Source organism: Paramisgurnus dabryanus, chromosome 6 (genome assembly GCF_030506205.2).
Source record: "Paramisgurnus dabryanus chromosome 6, PD_genome_1.1, whole genome shotgun sequence".
In the NCBI taxonomy this organism is placed as follows: domain Eukaryota; kingdom Metazoa; phylum Chordata; class Actinopteri; order Cypriniformes; family Cobitidae; genus Paramisgurnus; species Paramisgurnus dabryanus.
Genome location: NC_133342.1, coordinates 12,811,968 through 12,834,468, shown reverse-complemented (window position 1 = coordinate 12,834,468; position 22,501 = coordinate 12,811,968). Strand labels below are relative to the sequence as shown.

Sequence of the window (22,501 nt, the reverse complement as noted above, 5' to 3'; positions counted from 1 at the left end):
TTCTAATGGCGAAAAGCAGACGTGTGAAGTAACAAATTAAGTATATACTGTCGTTACTGTAACAAGCTACTTTTTCCCAGGAATGGGAATATTTTTATATTCTAATGGCGAAAAGCAGACTTGTGAAGTAATAAATTAAGTATATACTGTCGTTACTGTAACAAGCTACTTTTTCCCAGGAATTATACATTATTAATTAGTTAAAAGTAGTGTACTTTTACTTTTACTAAAGGATATTCTAAGTGCGGTAACGGTAATTAAAATACACTACTGTGTATTTCCTCAACATGTCTTTCTCAATTGCAGTCGGTTAGAGGACAATAATATTATTCAGTAGGGATGCACCGAATATTCGGCCACCGAAAATGTTCGAAAGACATTTATCACCGAAACAATACGGCCGAAATGTTGTGATGACGCAAACAGAAACCGCGAACTGTATGCGGTGTGGATGTATTTAACTGCAAAAAGGCGCTAAAGTGAGGAGTTGTCTGTACGCACAGAGGCACATGCGGTTGAATGTGTCCGGTCCAGACGTGATCATCACAGTATGCTCTTCAAAGATCAGAACTCTTGATGTATAAACTTTAGAGAGAGTCGCGCAAATGTTTCTCATACTGTATAGTCCATTAACATACATGTGCCGAATAAAGCAATGAAAAACAACGTAACGTTTTATGCTGCGCTGTTTGGGATTCGCCCTCGGTCTCTGTGTGCGCACACGTTTAAGTGCCCTCAATAGTGCACACACGAGTGAGACGCCAGCAAGCGAACATAAAATCTTTCTATTATTGACAGGACACATATAAACAAAATTATCTCCACAGTATTCTTTTTCTAATTAAAACCTTTGTTTGTTTATGTCTTAAGTGTATGTATAGATTACAGTCAGAAACCAGTCTCTGCTTATTTGATCTTAAAGAGACAGTAACCTCAATAAGTAACCTACTTAAGTCTGTGTCATTAATGTTAATCAAACGACCCAGGGCCAAGACAAAGAGAAAATCACTTCCGTAGCTCTAAAAATAATTATATATTTAATTTATACAATAAAGACAGTGTTATGACTCATTTAATTCGATTTCTGTACCTAATGCTAATGTTAGCCCTTATTTATGTGCAACTTTGTTCTTTTTTATAAATGTTTGCAATTTCTAATATGTTATTTTCCCCACCCCCTTTTTGCTGATCTGAAAAATAATCCAATCCGTGCATCAAAAACTGTAATGTGATCCGAAACCGTGAGTTTTGTGATCCGTCACACACCCCTTGTAAAGTTAGTACACAGTTATAGCCATAAATGCATTTGTACTAATAATTGGCATATTAATTTATGTCGGTGTTTTGATTTCGGTTTTTCGGCCTTGGTTTCCTCTTTTTCGGTTTCGGCCAATAATTTTCATTTCGGTGCATCCCTAATATTCAGTCACTTTAAATCATGCATTACTTTCTGCAGAGCTGCGCAGACCGATCAGAAATGACATTAATGCCTGGCTCACACCACAGGATAATCGGGCCGAATTTACCCCGATTTTCCCCTCCCGAGAATCCGAGGGAAAATCGGGCAACGGACCTTGATCGGCTCCGAAGTTCGGCCCAGATTATCCTGTAATGTGAGACGTTTAAAAATCTAAACTTACACCTTCCGATATGCTCTCAAGCAAATCGGGGCCGCCCCGATCTTATCAAACATGTTTGATATTTAGGATTTTAAATCCGCATAATTACGTCATACTTTCACAATAATCATTGAGAGACGGAGATGATTGACAGCTTTCGGGACCGCGAAACAAGCTGCTGTACGGGTAGACAGCGCAGCCGGACTCATTCCGCCACAACTGCAGCTCGTTGGGGCAGACAGACTATTTAAAATATAGAAATTAATTCCTTGCTTGATTCACGTTGTCATAAACATTAGGCTATCTAAAATATCCTAAAAACAACAGAACATGATGATGGTCAGTCACATCACGCACCTGCAGCTATTATGTGTAGGCTATAGAGGAAATTTAATAAAATAAATAGGCATACACGAAATAAGTTGCACTTAAATAATTAGCTTATTAACAAAATGAATTTAAAATGATATGACGATTTTCAGTTCTTTTTTGTGACGCGCTCCACAAACGCACAGAACCCGATGGGGCAGACGGCAGAAAGCGCATCATGTTTTAAATATTACTTTACAGACGCACAAAGTTTTTATCTGTATGACCATATAACCATAAAAGTAATTTAAGGTCATCATGCATGCATTGCTGTTCAGTGTTCACCGGCATGTAGGATATGTACTAACAAACATTATCACGCCATTAGTTGTTCGAAATATAAATGATCCGCTTGAGCCTCACCCAAGTGCAGCACTGATTGCTGAAATACCGCACACTTGAGAATCTAATGCGCCTCATATCGACACTTACAACGTTTTACATTAAATGACATATTTGTCCAAAACCATTGGTAATGTAAATACCGAATTAAACACTAGACCCTACACTGCAAGATAAAATAGAATAGAATAGAAACTTTACTGTCATTATAAAACTATAATAAAATTTGTTTATAAGCTCTCAAAGACCAGTAGCCTCAGAAGAATAAACAACAAAAATAGAATCCACATAGTATATAGCTACAAAACAATATCACCGCAGAGTAGTATATATACAGTGGAATTAAATAATGCAAACAACAGTGCAAAACAAGTTTAACCAAGCATCAGTCATTTAACGCTTAGCCTACAATAATATTCTTGTTAGGAAGGAACAGGAAAACAGAGCATTAATAGAAATAGCCTAGATCACTTATAATAACTCTTAAATGTGCAAAAAATAATGATATATAGGCTAGCCAATTATATTAAAAATATGTTTGTTTTTAAATAGATGTATTTAAATTTAAATAAATCTTGCATAAGGATTAGACTTGAGTTGGTGCTATACAGTATGCATTCAAACACTGCCTGCATAACACATCCTTAAAACATATCATGATTGTTGCCTCATAAACAAGAGCTGAGGAGGAGAAATCGCCTAGGTTTCAAAAAGAAAGCTGCTACTTTGTAAATATTTAAAAAGAAATCATAATAAATGTATCATAATCTTCATTCCTTTAATATACTCTTCTCCTGAGGTGACGTGAAGTGCTTGCTCTGGCAAGATAATCCTAATAATATCCTGTAGTGTGTGATGCACTAGGATTTTAAATTCCTGTAGTGTGAGCATGTTTAAGATTTTAGAGAAGAATATCTGACAAGATTCTCTTTATGTGTGTGCTGCAACCAGATTTCAAAATCTGCCAGGATTTTAAAAATCCTGTAGTGTGAGCCAGGCATAAGACGGTACTTTGATGTCATACCCTAATCAGTCAGGTACTTTGTACTCTACTCACAGTACATTTTTTGGGAAGTAACAGTACTTGTGCTTGAGAATGATTTTTTTAGTACTCTTTACATCCCTGGTGAAAAGTAATTGGCAGACCCCCATGGACCCTCTACTGACAGGTAGGGTAAAAGTTAAAAGGGCGATTCTCACCAGATAGACGGCACGCTGAAAAAAGCTGGTGGTTTCCAGGATTTTGTGCATGACGACCGTCTCCAGCTCATCGGGGTCTAACTGCTCACGTTGTAAGGGCATACCGTTGTATAACACCACGGGCAGAGGGCCAACACCGGTTTGCTCATAATATGCTTTTCCCTCCTGTGGAGACACATAGATATGACCTCAATAAAAGTTGCAGTTATTGGGAGCAAAGGTTGTGCTGACTGAAAATTTTCTGTCACTCACAAATATAAAAAACATTGATGATAACTGCAAGTGATCATCACTTTGACAGAAACGTGTGTGTAGAGAGAGAGAAAGAAAAAGAGAGAGACTATAAAGGGACTATGTCTGTCCTCTGAAATTAAGCACTCTTGAAATATTCATTAAAAGAGTTTCTCTTACTTTTCTGTTTTTGTCATAGGCAGAGTCAGGTCCCAAGATGCTGCTAATCTCTACGTAGGGATATCTCTTTTCCAGCACGCTCACCACATGTTCCACCTTCAGTCGGCCACCACTGGGAACTTTGTTCAGTATCTACAAAGCACAAGATATTTTCACAACACAGTCCCTACAGTTTGTTGCTTAGCTTGTCGGGCAGCAGGAATGCTAACTTCAAGTGAACACCGGTAACCATTACTCTAATGAGTTGTATGAAGCTCTAATGCCACTGGCTTACTGATATGACAGCATCGAACGCCATCTGGTTGTCCACATCATCGGCAATGTAGTTAAAAGCTCTCAGCAGGGCCACACCAGCATCCTGTTTTCCATCAACATCATCAGAATCGTCCACCACAAACACCAGTCCAATCCTAAGGTTGGAAAGAATCTTTTTAGTACTTTATTTTTAAGGGGGGGGGGGGGGGTCTAATGCTATTTCATGCATTTTGACATAGTAACACAGTTAAATCTTTTCCCACCAGTGTTTTTTGCCAGCCAGCAGCAGCATTTTTTTTAATTTTCACAAAATATGATGCCTTCCAGAAAATGTTCTTCTTGAAATATATAAGCATGCAATAACCTACCCACTGCTTTCAAAAAAAAGTTTATTTGTTCTCGTTTTATCACCTCTCAAATATGGGTAGGTTTCTTAAAAAATACCCAATTTTGAGCAAAAAGCTGAGATAATTAAATTTTTGTGAAGGACTTTGGATAGAGGTCAGATTCAGAGCGATCTTCAAAACATACACGGATTGAACTGTTTACCCTAAGGCAGTGTTTCCCAATCCTGGTCCTCGAGTACCCCCTTCCAGAAAGTTATAGATGTTTCCTTATCTGACTAACACCCCTGATTTTACTCAACAGCTTGTTAGGGAGACATGTTATCCATTCTGGAAGCAGACTGATTACTTGAATCAGCTGTTTTAAATGAGGAGTCATCTAAAACTTTCTGGGAGGGGGTACTCGAGGACCAGGATTGGGAAACTCTGGCTGTTTCTCAATGTCAAGGAAGGATCCTCGGAAGCCAGAATTTCAAGGATGCTACGTCATCCACATCAGTCTAAGGACAGTTCCAATGTCAAGGATCCTTGGAATGCAACCAAGGACCGAGTCCTTCGTTCGAAAAATATCCCATATACAGGAAAGGATGCATATGTGTATCCTTTGCGCTCTCAAATCACCCACAATCCTATGCGCGCAGCGCCGAAAGCATACCTTTTTACTGAGGTAATGACACCTGTTCCATTTACATGTTTTACAAATTCTAAAGAGAAGCTTCGTCTAGCCTCTAAAGGAAGTGACTTGGAAAGACCAGTCCTGCCAAGGAAGTATCCTTGACATTGAGGGCGTTTTCACATTAGCACTTTTGGTGCGCACCCGGGTTCGATTGACATCAGAGTTCGGTACATTTGGATGATGTGAACGCTGTCTTCCGAACTCGGGTGCGCACCCGTGAAACGTACTCGAGTCCGCTTAAAAAGGGTGGTCTGGGGTCCGGTTCATGTGAACTCCAGATCGGTTCGCTGCTAATGTGAGTGCAATCGTACCAAATCGCGGAAGTGAACCACTGTTAATTACGTATTATATTGAATGTCCCACCAAAACAGACGTGTGTGTTTGTGTGTTTTTTTTCAAACAGGCTAAATTTATTTGTAACAATCTTGCTTTATTCCTTTCATCAGTAATTTTCATGGAAAGCACGCCCAGACATCAACCATGCATGCCTCATTTGAGTAGAAGTCGTCTGCAGCGTCGCGCCAAGATGTCATTTTGGCACTGGCACCAAAGTGTGTTTTCGGAACAGAAATGGAAGTACACTTGAAGTCCTTATATGGTACTTCACACAAAATAGCACACCAACCAAGAGCTGACATGAAATCAACGTCACCAAATAAGTGTTTTTGTTTGTGAGACAAATTTAAGCTTGTTTAGCTTCCCAATAAACCCAGCATTATGGAAACAATGGACCTAGTTTGTTTATCCATGGTAGCAGCGAATTAGGTAAAACTGCATTAAATATCTGTGTTTTGTTGGCAATCGTTGCATAAGTGCATATAATGTAAAACTTTTGATTTTTACCATTTTGGAATCCATTCAGCTCAAAATAGTCCCCTTGGAAACTTTCCATAACAGGGCACTGTGTAACGTCACTGCACCTGCTGCAGCCATGTTACGTCAACAAAGTCCTTGATTATTACACCAGAATGAGAGTATAGTTCGTAACCATATCGGCCTAGAAAATCGCAACTTTTAATTCTCCGTCGGTCTTAGTACACGAAAATTTAGTAAAATTTTTTGGGGTGTTCTGCCTTTACTATTTGATAGGAAAGTGGAAACGACAATAAAGTAGTTTAAGTCTGACCTGAGTGGGATGTTGTTGCTGTAAAACATCTCGGCCACGCTTATCAGCTCAGCCGTGTTCCCGTGTGTCGGGTCCAGAATCATCACCTGTCAGAAGCACACATGCACGCCGTGAAATGCAGAACTCTGATCTAGGTAGGCTTTGTGAAGCTTAACATCTACTGATAAAATAGAAAAAAATATGGAGCAGGATCACACAGCGCTCCAGCGTCTCACCAAGTTGTGAAAGTTCTTGCGGATCTGTCGAATGACTCCAGGAAAGGTGGGCCTCAGCAGCTCCTGTACGTTAGAGGGCCAGGATGCATACCGACCATCAGTCTCCAGGTTATTAATCCACTAGAGGGACAAAAACGTAGAAGATAGAAGAAACGTGTGATCTATAGTCTCTAACGCAAAAATCAGGTACAACAGACTTGCAAAACACGCGGCTCACGTTAACGGCGGAGCTGCGGATGTCCACGGCGTAGTCTGAATCTGATGGCTGGACGTTAAGTTTGAGGATGTCGTGGATATAGGGGGTGTCTATCTGCAGACTGCGTAAACCCTCCATGACCCTTGCCTCGTTCCTCAACACATCAAAGACACTGTAGAGACAGACAACATGGTCAATCGACATACAACATTCATGACATATATAACATTCCCTATAATTGCTAGTCCACAGCACTGAAAGAGACTTCAAGTTATTTCTTTTTTTAACACGTTTAATAGATTAGTTAGCTTTGCAACCAATCAATGAAACAAACCACTTAATTAGACGAACAAATTCAAATCGACAACTCACCTAAAGATGTCCTGCACATCCAGGTCAATATTAAATCCATTGATAAACAAAGCTGAGTCACCAGGCTGAAGACCCAATGTTCCCTTAAAATACTACAAAAAAAAAAAAACAGAACAAAAGGCCTGTTAGAAACACAAATTTATTATAACCTTAAATATAAACAGTCCAAGATTCATGGGTTGCTATCTCAAGATGAAGCAAGGGTTTCTGTCCCATCACATAGCAGTATATGAAAGGTAGGCGATGATCTATGAAAAAGGTTTATAACTCACATTCTTTTAAGCCTTAGGCCACATATTCACACTTTTATTCCCACACTTATGTTTGTTATTTGGCACATGCATAAGCACGAGGGAGCTTGTTAGAGAATTTTAAAGAGTCTCTATTCGTCATGTTTCCCAGCATGCAATTACATTGAGGAATGAGGAGCAGCCTCATTACACGTCCTCATTACGCAAGACAAGAAACTGCTTTAATCACAGAAAGGAAATGACAGAAACAATGAAAGAAATCACTTATATACCACATTCGTATAGTTACATCATCTATTTTCTTTTCGGCAAAGAATATATAAAGGCGCTTACTGTTGTTCTGATACAAATGAGTGCAGGGAAAATAAAGAAAGAAAAAGAGGGAGAAACTTCTCATTTATATTAAAGGGGCCAAGTCACAAGACTTTTTTAAGATGTAAAATAAATCTTTGGTGTCCCCAGAGAACACATGTGAAGTTTTAGCTCAAAATACCATATAGATAATTTATTATAGTAAGTTAAAATGCCACTTTGTTGGTGTGTGCAAAAATGTGCCGTTTTGGGTGTGTCCTTTAAAATGCAAATGAGCGGATAAAGTGCAATCATTGAACACAATGATGTTGGTTTGATGCAATTCAAAAATCAGTTGTTGTGCTGTCAATTATTTTTTCTATCTCTCTCTCTCTCTCTCTTCACTAAATTGCAGTGCTGTGGTTGGATAGTGCAGATTATTATGCGGTATTATTATAAAAACATCATAGAGAGACAAATTTCAATGACCTATTTTTTCACGTACTTGCAGAAAATGGTTTACCAAAACCAAGTTACTGGGTTGATCTTTTTCACGTTTTCTAGGTTGTTGGGGGACCCAATAATAGCACTTAAGCCCGATTTATAGTAGTGCATAGGTTCTAAGTCGTAGCTACGGTGTAGCCTATCCGTAGCCTGTGTGCAGCTCTACTTAGCCTGACGTGCACCTCGAAAAAAAAATTTCGGCGCGTCAGTTCTACGCGGACCGCAAGGGATGTGATTGGCCCATCAGAACCCATCCCGTTGCGTCATAGGTATTTCCGTTTGCGACGGTGAAAACAAAGATGAGCCAAGTTGAGGAGTGATTTAACTCAAACTGCAACAAAAGTTGCTTTTCATTTACTTCCATCATTGCTCGTTGTCTTAAATCATGGGTCTTCAACCGGGGGTCCACGGCCCCCAGGGGGTCCGTGAGGGAACTGCAGGGGGTCTGCCAAATGATGTTTAACAACAAGCTATTTTTTGCTTAAAACATAAAATATATGTACAAAACGTTACATGTCCCCTTTAGGTTGTGCATGTGCGTGGCCGCATAGGTTTGAAGGCGCGCGTTCAGTTTAGCCAGCGGACCAAAATACAATATCTAAAGATTATAAATGTCCACTCAGGAAGCAGCAGTAGCGAATGCAAAGTCATCATAAAACAGGTAAATCTTATGTGTGTCTTTCTTTCAGAATGTCATTTTAGAATCAGTGCGACATGATGTCTCATCTATATTTCTGAACTTGGACGTACGGCTGTTTCACGCGGTTCAGATTTAAAGCGCTAATTCAACAGGCAAATGACACCACACCACGTCTGCATTTTAAACTGTGACAAAATAAACTATCGCTCGCATTTAAAAATTAACGAAACGCGCGCCGTGATGGTGCTTTGTGCAAGATTCATAGTCAGGTTGAAATCCGCCTCTCAAAAAGTTTCCCCAAAGAGATGCGCTCGGGCTCGCATGTTGTTCTCCTGAGTCTGATATGAAGCTATACAGAAAATAAACCTGCGTTACTTAAACTCGTGACAATGATGATACACGAGAAAGGCAACAGACCTCAGAATTATAAAGTATAAAAGGCATTATAAAAGGCAGCCTTTCGTACCTTACTGCTTACTTAAATATCTCTGTTTTACACATTTAGAATTAGGGGGGTCCCTGCTCCATGCCTCTCTCATCTTCGTTTGTGGGTTAACTTGTCAAGCTTCTACGCTGTAGGGCCAACGCACAACTACAACGAGGCCTTTAAACATGGAAAAAGACTGATTTTCACATCATGGCCCCTTTAAAGGAATAGTCTACTCATTTTCAATATTAAAATATGTTATTACCTTAACTAAGAACTGTTGAATCATCCCTCTGTCATCTGTGTGTGTGTGCACGTAAGCGCTGGAGCGCGCTGCGACGCTACGATAGCATTTAGCTTAGCCCCATTCATTCAATGGTACCATTTAGAGATAAAGTTAGAAGTGACCAAACACATCAACGTTTTTCCTATTTAAGACGAGTAGTTATACGAGCAAGTTTGGTGGTACAAAATAAAACATAGCGCTTTTCTAAGCGGATTTAAAAGAGTAACTATATTTTATGGCGTAATAGCACTTTTGGGAGTACTTCGACTCGCCTGAAAAGTCCGCTCCCCTTCTCACTCTCATAATGGGAGAGGGAGGGTGTTACTGCGCCGAGTCGAAGTACTCCCAAAAGTGCTATTACGCCATACAATATAGTTCCTCTTTTAAATCCGCTTAGAAAAGCGCTATGTTTTATTTTGTACCACCAAACTTGCTCGTATAACTACTCGTCTTAAATAGGAAAAACGTTGATGTGTTTGGTCACTTCTAACTTTATCTCTAAATGGTACCATTGAATGAATGGGGCTAAGCTAAATGCTATCGTAGCGTCGCAGCGCGCTCCAGCGCTTACGTGCACACACACACAGATGACAGAGAGATGATTCAACAGTTCTTAGTTAAGGTAATAACATATTTTAATATTGAAAATGAGTAGACTATTCCTTTAACATTGCATAACCAAAATGGGTATTTGCCAATGAAGTCATTTCCTTTTAGACCACAGGTGTCAAAATCTAGTCCAGAAATGTCACATTCCTGCGATGTTCGCTCCAATCTTAATCAAACACACTTGTACCAGCTATTAAAAGGTCATTCAGGATTTCTAAAATACAGTGTTTTGGACGAGGGGCAACCTTCCAATCTCTCTGATGAAGCCAATAGAGCTAGAGACTGGTTCCAAAAGGGAGTCAATTCCCATAGACCTTCATGTTAAAATAGCCAACTTTACAGTAGAAAGTAATATTTTTACAGCCTGGTACAAAAAGTGTTTTAGTCTATATAGCTTATATATTAAGCCTTAAAATTCTGCATAGTTAAGGGTGTGGCCACTTGAGTGATGGGTGAACCGCCACTGTTGTCACTAGAATCGAGCTAGGGGGGTGTGGTTTCAGTAACCAGCCACCTTAGCGTCCCGCCTCTTTACTCATTTTTGGTTATCCGCGAGTGATGCATTGTGACGCGCGCCCAAGACAGCAACGGCAGGAACTGCCTACTTTAAGCTTTAAAAATGCTCTTCATAAACCAATGGGTGACATCATGAACACTACGTCCATATTTTTTTACAGTCTATGGTTTTGGAGCATGGTTGGACTTGAACAGCAGGACATGGACAGTCTTACTGTGGGTTAGCACCAGATGCAAGTTTAACGTTTTCCGCAAGTAAATTAAATACAAAGTCAACGCAAAGACGCGATCAGAAGTGTTTGCAACGAAAACACGCTCTATTAGCCTCAAACGTGTCTTCGCCTCAAACTCTTCTTCGCCCAAGTTGAAAATATTTGCATGACACAAAGTTAAAGATATATCGGTGGTGCAGGTGTAAAGGTGTGCTACTGTATAGCTCAGTGGTAGAGCATTACGTTAGTAGCGCAAAAGGTCACGGGTTCGAACCCAAGGGAACACCGGTGATTGCACTGTAAGTCACTTTGGATAAAAACATCTGCCAAATGCATAAATGTAAATGTACAGGTGTTGAGAATAGTTATGGAGGTGTGAATTAGACAAAGGACAAAACTGCTGGCGCCACATCTTTGTGAAATGCATTCTAGTAACACTAAATAACAAAGTCAATAGTGGATCTTACCTTTTGATTTTCCTCAATCTCTTTACGGATCTCTGAATTCACCACTGTTTTTGTTAGGGACCTGAAAGATGAGAGACCATATTTGAAAATGATAGTGATCCAAATGGCTGTCCTGACTGCGTCCCAAAAGCTGTTAACTAGATACAGATGAGATTACTGATGTTGTGCAAGTATACATGCAGATATAAACCCTTGATTAAAACACAAAGTAGTTATTTGGATAAAAAGTAGTAGTAGTATATACACACACAATTCACATTCAATGAGCTGGAACTGTAGTTAAATGCTTTTGATACCAGACTGTCCATTATACTCTACCATGTCAAGGATCACTTTAATGAAATTGCATTTTGGTTTGAGAGGCACATTTAAAATACATTTGCCAACAAACCCAGCTGTGGCTCTGCTGTCTGGGCCAAACAGAGCAAATGATTGTCATCAATACCACTGATGGCTCATTTTTTCCTCTTTAAAGTGTCAATTAAACCTCAGAGGACAGTTAGGCTAAATCTTTTCCTTTCAAAACCTCTCCACTAGCTCAGAGTTAAAGAAAATATTTATCACCCGCCAATGTGGCTGAAGACTAAATATAAGCAGGACCAATAACATTCCGATTACTTGAGTGAACCGCTGCCGGGAATTCTAATCTGAAAAGCACTTACAGCTACTGAGCCAGCGATCAATTAATGAATAAACACAAAGACATGAAAGACTCTTGGTGCTGAAACTGCAAAAAAAAGTGCAAACTACACAAAACTAACACGTCACATCACACCTGGTTAGGGCATTTGTTACAGTGAGTTTTAATAAAGTAACAGGATTCCAGGGAGATGTAATTTGTCTCTCCACACCAAACACAAAACTGCTGTGCAGTGCGCAACACCTTAATAGCCAATCAAGATGTACTTAATGTTTATTATACAGTAATGATAAGAATTTACTGTGGCCACGGCTATCTATTACAACATCAAATAAAAGTGTGTGATTAAGTGAGTGAGTGAGTGAGTGAAAGAGAAAGAAAGAAAAAGAGAGAGAAGGAAAGAGAGTGTGAGTAAGTGAGACAATTTGAAATAGTCAGTGAATGAGAGAGTGAGTGAGCGTGCGTGCGTGCGAGTGAGCGTGCGTGCGGGCGAGTGGGTCAGTGAGTGTGTGTGTGTGTGTGTGTGTGTGTGAGTGTGCGTGCATGCAGGTGAGCGTGCGTGCGAGTAAGTGTGCATGTGGGTCAGTGAGTGTACATGCGTGCAGGTGAGTGTGTGTGCGAGCATGTGTGTGCGTGCGAGCAGGTGGGTGAGTGAATGAGTGAGTGTGTATGCGGGTAAGTGCGCCTGCAAGTGAGTGTGCGAGTTAGTGTGTGAGTGAGTGTGAGAGAGTCAGTGTGGGAGTGATTAAGAAGAGTGAAGAAAGTGAGTGAGCGGGTGTGCGAGTGAGCGTGTGTGCGAGTGAGCGGGTCTGCGAGTGAGCCTGCGAGTGAGTGTGCGAGTGAGTGTGCAGGTGTACGTGCGAGTGAGTGTGCATGTGGGTCAGTGAGTGTATGAGGTGTGAATTGTGCAAGTTTTGCAACTCACTAAGCAAACAGACAAGCGAACAAACGTGTATACGCTCGCCTGCCGTCTGGCCAAAATCCCATACTATTCAGGCGTCAGACGTAAGGTATGATACGTCAGACGTCACGGTCACGTGTCGGAGCTGCGCTAAATTTGGCGCGGGCGGACGTATTGAAATTGATAATTTTTTACTTTGCGTCCGGATAACGTACGTGCGGTTGAACGTCCGGATAACGTACGTGCGGTTGAACGTCCGGATATTAAATACCATCATCATCTTTACTTATTGAGTTCTTAATTCGAGATATAAAACCAAGTTTGAAAAGATGCAAAGAAACAAGTGCTTAATAAAACATTCATGCATTAAGAATGAATATCAAACTATGTAGGCCTACTATTTAAAAGGTTTAGTTTTCATTCACTTTTGAGGGCTGTAAAACCACTAGTAGACACTAGCAAATAATGAAAAATGTGTTTGTTTGTTTGTTTGTTTGTTTATATAGACTATAGATAAACTCTTCACTTTAATATGTTGCCTAATGTTGTGAAAACAAAATAGTGTGACAATAGTCAGTGAAAGCCAAAATCATAAACACATTTAGGACAGGAATTGCAGAATTACTCCTGATGGCACATGGTGTATCTCCTCCTAGACCTGGATCAGCCCATAAGTGAGCTCCTGTCTACATGGTGCTACTTGATGGCTTCAGATACATGAGATCCCAGAGGTTCTCAGTTGGATTAGGGTCTGGAGAATGTGAAGGCCAGTCAATGGCATCAATGCCTTCATCGTCTAGAAACTGCCTACAGACTCTGGCCAAATGAGGTTGTGCATGATGTATCAGGAGGTCTCTGCACTGCACCAGCATAACATCTGACAATAGATCTGAAGATTTAATCTCGATGTTTCATAGCACGTAGAGGTCGTGAGACCCTCTGAGAATGGTCCCTAAACCACTCTTGCTGTTGCCTGTCCAATGTATCTGTTTTCAATTGTATTTGCACCAAAATATGTATAAAGTTTTACAATCACTTGTGCTTCCGTACCGGGGTTGATTGATATTCCTGAAGGTTATCTGACTTGGTGTAAAGCTGTGATGATTTTCTTAATTTTTTGAGCAGTATATGTATATATAGAGGGTAGTACATGTAATCAGATCCCAAAAATCAAGAACTTGTTTTTAAATTACATTACATTTTAAAATATATGTGTATTCTATTAATCTTCACATACTGTATATAAAGCATTGTAAAGTTTCATTGAGTCATTCCCATCATTGATGTTTTCTAACAAAATGTGCTTGCAACGTGGTGTTAACTGTGGTGAAATCTGATCTAAATACATATTTTATGGCTGATATAATGTTTGTTTATTTTTGCATACATGTCAAATGCACTTACAAACATGTCTTGTTTAAAATTGGCATATATTTTCTTGCTCTTTGTGCTGTGTCAAAATAGTACAATACTATCTTACTTAAATATGTGATATCAAATATACATAGGTCAAATGTAGATGTAATCAAAAAGTACTCATATTACATAACACAAAATGTGTAATCTAACAGATTAGGTTACTGACTACAAATTTTGGCATGTAGTTTGTAATCAGTAACTGATTACAATTCTTATGTAATCTACCCAAAGCTGGATATATACAATATTTCTATATAAAGTGGAAGATGGTTAAGGTGGTAGTGAAATAGGTAGGTCTAAAACAGAAGAAACCTAAAAAGAAAAAAGGTTGTTTGTATTTAATATTGTGTAAATGTATTTAATATTATTCTGAAGATGTGATGAGTTGATTGGGATGAGGTTAGAAGTGCTGGAAAATATGTAGTGTTTGGTGTGCCTTCAGGAACATATTTGGGGAACATTGACTGTGCCTTTTTGTTTTGTAAAATACAGTTAAAATGTGTACAAATAAGTATGACAATCATGATTTAAAAGGAGTGCAAAGTGAGTTTAACGTATAGTACAGTAATCAAATTTCTGTTGTGTAGGTCTACTGTAAAATGTTTGGGTAAGATTTGGTAGGCCTACTTTAAAGTATTTGTATGTCTGTTTATGACCCTTAAACCACAAAAGCTATAAACAAAATGATATTTCCCCTGAATCATTGAACCAAGTTAATAGGGGCCAAGCACCGAGGTGCAAGGACCCTGCTGTTCTTCAATGAGTAAGTACATCTTTGATGTCTTTCAGGTATGAAGTTTTTCCTCTGTTTGGTAAATACACTTTAAATCTAGATATCTTATTGTTTTTAAATGATGATGATGTATGGGTTCAATTATTCTTTTTACTGTTTTTATTTTTATATTAATTTTATTGTGTAAGCCGAACAGCACATTGGTGAACATTGTTGTGTTTAATGGTGCTACAGAAATAAATTGACTTTGAATAGCCACAAGGTGGCGCTGTGATCCACCTTGTTTCGTCAGTGCCAAACAATGGATTATGTAAAGAAATTGGACAATAAATACTTTATAGACAACACATAACAGAGGCCATATACTGATTTTATGCAAGGCATTTTTTCATTTACATCATGTGACTTAATACGTGAAGAGAATCTGTAAGATTGTACTGTTTATGCCATGTGTTGCTATACTATTAAATAAATGTGCCTTTGGGTAAGATATTTCTTAACTGATTATTTTAACTTATTTGTCATTAAAAGTGTAACAGCTTTTAACATATAATTATAATAAAAAAATTGACCCGGACGTACGTATCTTCACACGTACGTAGTATCACACGTTCATTGATCACGACGTCTGCTCACGGAAAAGTATGCGACCATCGGCACGACTGATTGCTTAGTTTGCAAAGCAGATGCATAAGCCACACCTCATAGTGAGTGTGCGTGCAGGTGAGTGAGCGTGGGTGAGAGTGTGCGTGCGTGCAAGTTCAGGTGAGTGAGTGAGTGAGTGTGCATGCGGGTGAGTGTGCGAGTTAGTGTGCAGGTGTACGTGCAAGTGAGTGTACATGTGGGTCAGTGAGTGTGCGTGCAAGTGAGCGTGGGTGAGTGTGCGTGCGAGTTCAGGTGAGTGAGTGAGTGTGCATGCGGGTAAGTGCGCCTGCCAGTGAGTGTGCGAGTTAGTGTGAGAGAGTCAGTGTGGGAGTGATTAAGAAGAGTGAAGAAAGTGAGTGAGCGGGTGTGCGAGTAAATGAGTGAGTGGGTGTGTGAGTAAATAAGTGAGCGGATGAGCAGGTGTGCGAGTGTAAGTGCGAGTGAGTGTGCAGGTGTGTGTGCGAGTGAGTGTGCATGTGGGTCAGTGAGTGTGCATGCGTACGGGTGAATGAGCATGGGTGTGACTGTGCGTGCGTGTGAGTTCGAGTGAGTGAGTGTGTGTGCATGCGGGTAAGTGCGCCTGCGAGTGAGTGTGCGAGCGTGTGAGTGTGCAAGTGAGCGAGTAAATAAGTGAGCGAGTGTGCAAGTGAGCGAGTAAATAAGTGAGCGAGTGTGCGAGTGAGTGGATGTGCGAGTAAGTGCGAGTGAGTGTGCAAGCGAGCATGGGAGAGTCAGTGTGGGAGTGAGTGAGTAAGAAGAATGAGTAAATAAGTGAGCGGGTGTGCGAGAGTAAGTGCGAGTGAGTGCGAGAGAGTGAGTGTAAATTAGTAAGTGAGAAAATGAGTAAGTGAGAGAATGTGTGAGAAGAGTGAGTGAGTGAGTGAGTGAGTGAGTGAGTGAGTGAGTGAGTGAGTGAGTGAGTGAGGTCTTATTTACCTAGCTTTGGTGGGGAAGTTCTGACTCAAATCTCTCATGACATTGAGAGCATCTACAGATGGAGCTGCCAGGATACGGGCAGCAGTTTGAAAGCTGAGATCTGTGGGAGAAAGATAAAGAACATCTGACACGTCAAGTTTAAGTTCTTTAAACATTCAACATCCACTCGCATGTATACCCTTTATACAATATGCATACTTGTTTGTTATACATAAGATGAATCTGATGTGTTAAAAACACCATTCTGCCCCACTGGGACATGAAAAGCGTATTCAGCTGTGACTGCATAAGGTTTTGTCTAATGTGACTGGTCTCTAATGGCTGTACCTTGATAAAGCACTAATGAGCTCGGAGCTTAAGGGAGTTCTGTTTGACAACTACACAAGGCCGGTAGAACCACAGCTAATTAACAACGTGGGGCCGGTCCATTTGGACAGAGTAAGAAAGAGCAGTGAACTAGTTGAGTGCTCCCTTAGTCACAGATAATATAATAAGAGAAATTCAAAGATCTTGAAGCGTGAGGTTTAGCAACAAGACACAGTATGAGAGTCAATATGAATATATTCACAGCTGCAGTCAGACACATTTTATGAAGTATTCAATTATAATAAAATTATTAGTTATATACTGAAAGTGACAGATACAACTAAAAGCAATATCATTTTAAGAAATAAAAAGAAATTTTTACGCATAAACTCTATAGATGGCACTGGTGTAGCATCACTCACCTTGCATTTGCCAGACTTTAAGTGGGGCCATTTCATTGGTGCTCTCGATCAAATGCTTACGAAGCTCCTTCAGTTGTTCTTTTAGTTCGGGATAAGTTGTCCTGGTAAACCCAAAAAAGACAATTTTAGAGAATATTTAATGTTTATTCAATTTCAAGCATGAAGTACGAATTACTTACTTGAGCTTCCCAAACAAAAAACCTTGAACTTCATCCACAGGATCATTTTCACCCATCACCGTTGCATTCACATCTGCTCCTGCTTTAAAAGATTAAAGAAAAAATACTTAGCTAATAAGAAAACATGAACCATTTAAAATTGCAAGTGGAGAGACTGGCTGCCATCATACCCTGAACTTGTGTGTCATCTTTGGCTTTGTACTCTTGGTTTTTGATGGCCAGTTCAACTCCAAATCCAGACAGATACACTTTTTTCTTGCTGGGGTTCTGCAGGCATGACATAGAAGATGTGAAACTTGGACACTTTAAAGTACAATGTGTTTTGGTTTTCCAGGCTAAAATATACTAACCGCGATAAAGTGTCGTAAAACGTAAGTGATCAGGCCCTTGTTGGCTTTTCCCAGCATCAGCTGATGAAATGTGGAAAACTCCTTGGTGCCCAACTCAGCATAAAGAATCACAACAGGTGCGTCTGGATTAGATGAGGGAAATTTGTGATCGCCTTTGAATAGGTGTGGTTTTGGCCTGAAAAACAAAAAACAAATAAATAACATTGCTGTGTGTTTTTACGGAGGGAAACTTGGCAAGTACAATTTTTGGTGCAACATTAGGGATGCACCGATACCACTTTTTTGGAATACGAGTACGAGTACTTGCATTTCAGTACTTGCCGATACCAATACCGAGTACTTAATAAAAAATTTACAGGTAACAGCTTTAGTCATATAATTTAACAAAAAAACAAGGGACTAGTTTTCCAGTTTGTTGTAAACTCTGCCTCTTTGGACAGCACAAGAGGCATTAACCCCTTACACACCGCTCAAACATAGACATTTCTCAGACCGTGGTATCGATCCCTGGTATCGGGGGACTTTTAACGAGTACGAGTACTTTAGAAAATGTGGAATCGAGGCCGATACCCGATACCAGTATCGGTGCATCCTATTTTTTTGTCAATGATATCATACGTCAGGTCTTGCACCTACCGATCTAACGCAGTATCTAGCATGGCCTTAAGGCTTTCTGTGTCACAAGATGTTTGTCCGTGGACATTAAAGAAAGCTTTACATCCAGGTGGAGGAGGCTCAATAGATGCGATCTGCAAAAAAAAAAAAAAATATTGAGCAAATACAACAAAAGATGGTTGCTGTCCACTAAATAATAGCATCTTCACTGACCTGCTGGAAAGAATGGATGGTGGATGAATAAGACCTCAGAGACAGAGCAAACTTAAGCATGTTAAGCTTCACTAGGCTCAGCAGTCCACCGGCTCTCTTGAGGATCAGTTCATAGTAAGCCTGATCTGTGTCTGAAATATACAAAAAGATATTTTAATATAAACAAGTAGGTAAGTCTCAGCATTTACAATAAACAAAAGATGGAGATACAATCAAACTTTACCATCATGATCATTTACGATGTTTTGGTTGGCTTCCACAAAGTCCCAAAACTTGCCCTGGCTCTCCTCAGCAAGGAATTCACTGTTGGACGAACACAAATATCTATTATTTACAGCATTTATTATCTTTGTTAATGTATTTTTAGGGCTGTGTATCGGAAAGAATCTTGCATTATGATACATGTGTTACGATGCACTATGTTGTAATACTGTAACCTGGGTCGATATATTGAGGTATTTCTTATTTTATGAATATAATAGAATATAAGTTTAAGAAAGCTGCCATTAAAAACATACCACCATCTAGTACTTCCTGTCACTGTTTAAGTTCAGAGATAAAAAGAATGCTATCTAGTGGTAAGGATGTAAACTCCGAATTGCCATGAATCTTAAATGATTTTTATTAAAAAAATATATATAAATATTGCATTTAAAAAATAACAATCATTATACAGTATTGGTGAACAAAATATTGATACTTACATGTATTGATATTTTGTTAAACCCCTAGTATTTTTATACAAATACAGCTATGACTGCTTTATAAAATCAAGCTTTAGAGTCCATTACTAAATGCTGTAGATAGTGTATTGCTTATTGATGGTTCATGTTAACTAATGACAACATATAGGAATAGCTAACCTGGCTTCCAGCAAGAGGGGTGTAGAGGGCCATTTAGTGGTCAGTGTTGTTGTAACAGCTTTTGAGTCTCCATCAACAGAGCTGATTGAGCTAAGAACCAGCAGTGAAGCACACAACATCCACATCTTCCCACCTATCCCTGAGGAAAACATTTTTTAGTCTTTTTTAGCGGATTGACATGTATGTAAGGTAAACAAAAACTTTTACCAAGCAAAAACTAAAAAATGAAAGTGAAACTGTGAAAAGCTTTTTATAAACGTTTCCATTGGGAAAGTTTTTGCATAAAATTTTTTGTTCTCATAGAAGTATGTTTATAAAGTGTCGCATTCAACACGGTACTGTTATGGAAATTTCGGCACTTTTGTTTGTCACTAAATTTGACAGATTTGTCGATGACAACATGACACAAGTCTCAGCCAATCAGAGCGCTGAGCGTGGACATTATGATCATGAACTATAACAAGCGTTATCGTGAAGCAGGAGTTCCGGGTTTCATTTAACTGCATGCAAATGACTTTAGTGCAAATCCTTTAAGAGCAAATTTTGCAGACATAATGGATCATTGTTTCTTGCGTAAAAAACGACGTCGAGTGCAAATTAAAACGTAAGATGCGGCGGATCATCCAATTTAGAAATCATACTGGAGACGCTGACTAATTTAAAGACATTATGAAAATGATATGTTTTTGAGTTATGTTAACCAATGTTCAGAAATCAATCTAAACAGTGGATTTCTAATTCAATATGCTTTCATTTTACTGGGCTGACAGTATGTATATCATACCCTGACGGTAGCACGATTAATATGCTTCGCACCCGAATTTTACAAGAAATGATCTAACAGTCGCAAAGTAAATGGCGTAGAGTACAGGAACACAGTATTATGGTGATAAAAGTAACCAATAGTGCGACATAATAATGCAGAGAGCATCATACCAGCACCGGCTTCTGAATCTCCTTCGTGAGTTGCCATGTTTGCACGGATATAACTATTCCACACACCACGGCTCATAAGTAGGACCTATTCGCTGTGCCTGTTCACAAGGAAGGCTTAAACATAAACAAAATCTCTGTGCTCTAGTATTAATATTTTAATAAATAATCTAGAAAATACAATACAGTTCTTGTTTCATAACTAACTTGAATAACATAATTTAAGATTACAACAACGGTTTTATTTTTCACAGGCTATTTCTTAGACAGCATGTTTTTCATAGACGCCATTTTGGCTCAAGGAGAGCGCGCAGATGCCGTTAAAGGGACAGTTCACCCAAAAATGAAAATTCTGTCATAATTTACTCACCTTCATGTTGTTCTAAACCTGTATGAGTTTTTATTTTTTTTATATAAACACTAAAGAAGATATTTTGATGCATGATGGTAGCACACAGTTGATGTAACCATTGACCTCCATAGTAGGAAAACAAATATTATGAAAGTATTGTGATAAATTATGAAGATATTTTTAAAAATGATGGTAAGCACACAACTGATTGAAGGTATCCATTGAATTCCATCGTATTTGTTTTTCCTACTATGAAGGTCAATGGTTACAATCAGCCGTGTGCCAACCATCATTTTTCAAAATATCTTCTTTTGTGTTCACCAGAACAAAAATATATATATACATATTTAGAGCAACATGAGGATGAGAAAATAATGACAGAATTTCCTTTTTGGGTGAACTATCCCTTTAAATCTAGGTATTGAAGGAAGGAAACTGGAGATGCAGCAATATTAATACAGCCATAACATTGCATCTCTTTTAAAGCCACTGTGTATTATAACTTTTTTATACTGCTTTATTATTATTTTATTTATTGTTAAAAAAACTACTAATGTAGTATGATTTTGCATTACCGACACTTTTAATATTTCTAAATATTCAATGTATTGCTTATATTTTGGTTCATTTAGTTTTTGCAATTCTTGTAAATTATCATGCCATTTTTATAGCCTATTAATTGAGTCACAAATTTCTTTATTTAAGAAAGCATCAAATAGCCAAGGTATATGTGAATGAGCAGAAGAAATTGTGTTACAGAAACTAAAAGCATACACTTGTTACTTAAAAATACAAATTAAAAAGTTGAAGAATTGATAAAAAAGGATAATGACATTATAATATTTCTTGAATGTTGGTGGAGCAGCACAAAGATCATGGGTTCAATCCCCAGGAAACACACATACTGATCAAATCAATTGAATGCAAGTCGCTTTGGATAAAAGCATCTGTCAAATCTATATACAGTAATTATGTGCATATCTGAAATCTATAAAAATGTGTTTATGGAAAAACCTGGTCAGCATGAGCCATCTTGACATTCACTTTGGATCAATCATGTTCATTAGTAGCCTTGTCCTCAAGATATGTAGTTTTGTCTTCTTTTCCAATGCCTGTCATGTGATATTGGACTCCACTATGTCTTTAAACGAGAAGCAGTAACTCAGTGGCACTCAAGCTGCAGGCCCCTTGGGTGTGCATGTAGTCTAAGAGAAGGGGCTGAGTGATTTGGTCGCACCTAACTGGACACTGGCTGTTAATCTTTCCCATTTGATTTCCCATGAGTTCAGTAATGATAGATTTAAAATAGCAGGCCGAGGACAGGGTTAGGGCACAAAGGAGGTCAGGAAACAAATCAAACAATGATGCACAATTGTTTATGGATTGTGCAGCATCAAGGGTTGCTTTATTGTTTTATTTTTCTATTTTAATCTTATTAAATGTGTCTGTTTTAATTATATTTGCCTTTTTTACTGTATTTTGCTTGTTACAGTTATAGTTGACCTTGAGTGCTATCAAAGCCGCCCATCAATAAAATGTATTATTATTATTTTTTTTAGGGGGTTTAATTTTTATTTTATAAGGTAGAAACCTTTTTTAATTATCCTGAAAGATTTTTAGAGGCAACTTTAGGTCTTTTGTTCTTGCTTTTAGCTTCTTAATCTAG

General features: G+C 38.7%; 1 protein-coding gene across 2 annotated transcripts in view; it reads right to left on the bottom strand.

The window, feature by feature from the left end:
• Window positions 1-20,534, bottom strand: part of uggt1 (UDP-glucose glycoprotein glucosyltransferase 1) — a 54,420-nt gene extending 33,886 nt beyond the window's left edge. The window contains exons 1-18 of one of the 2 annotated variants that reach the window (XM_065267024.1): window positions 20,487-20,534; window positions 19,551-19,689; window positions 18,911-18,990; window positions 18,688-18,818; window positions 18,496-18,608; window positions 17,860-18,034; window positions 17,680-17,776; window positions 17,510-17,591; window positions 17,331-17,431; window positions 16,603-16,702; window positions 11,329-11,389; window positions 7,126-7,217; window positions 6,775-6,925; window positions 6,558-6,677; window positions 6,343-6,428; window positions 4,216-4,351; window positions 3,942-4,073; window positions 3,531-3,695 (exon numbers count right to left, since the gene is read on the bottom strand). In XM_065267024.1, the coding sequence (XP_065123096.1) occupies window positions 3,531-3,695; window positions 3,942-4,073; window positions 4,216-4,351; window positions 6,343-6,428; window positions 6,558-6,677; window positions 6,775-6,925; window positions 7,126-7,217; window positions 11,329-11,389; window positions 16,603-16,702; window positions 17,331-17,431; window positions 17,510-17,591; window positions 17,680-17,776; window positions 17,860-18,034; window positions 18,496-18,608; window positions 18,688-18,818; window positions 18,911-18,990; window positions 19,551-19,689; window positions 20,487-20,523 (1,998 nt within the window). In that variant the 5' untranslated portion in view covers window positions 20,524-20,534. The remainder of the gene's footprint in view (window positions 1-3,530; window positions 3,696-3,941; window positions 4,074-4,215; window positions 4,352-6,342; window positions 6,429-6,557; window positions 6,678-6,774; window positions 6,926-7,125; window positions 7,218-11,328; window positions 11,390-16,602; window positions 16,703-17,330; window positions 17,432-17,509; window positions 17,592-17,679; window positions 17,777-17,859; window positions 18,035-18,495; window positions 18,609-18,687; window positions 18,819-18,910; window positions 18,991-19,550; window positions 19,690-20,486) is intronic. The other variant, XM_065267032.1, reaches the window with a different exon arrangement.
• Window positions 20,535-22,501: the final 1,967 nt, after the last annotated feature.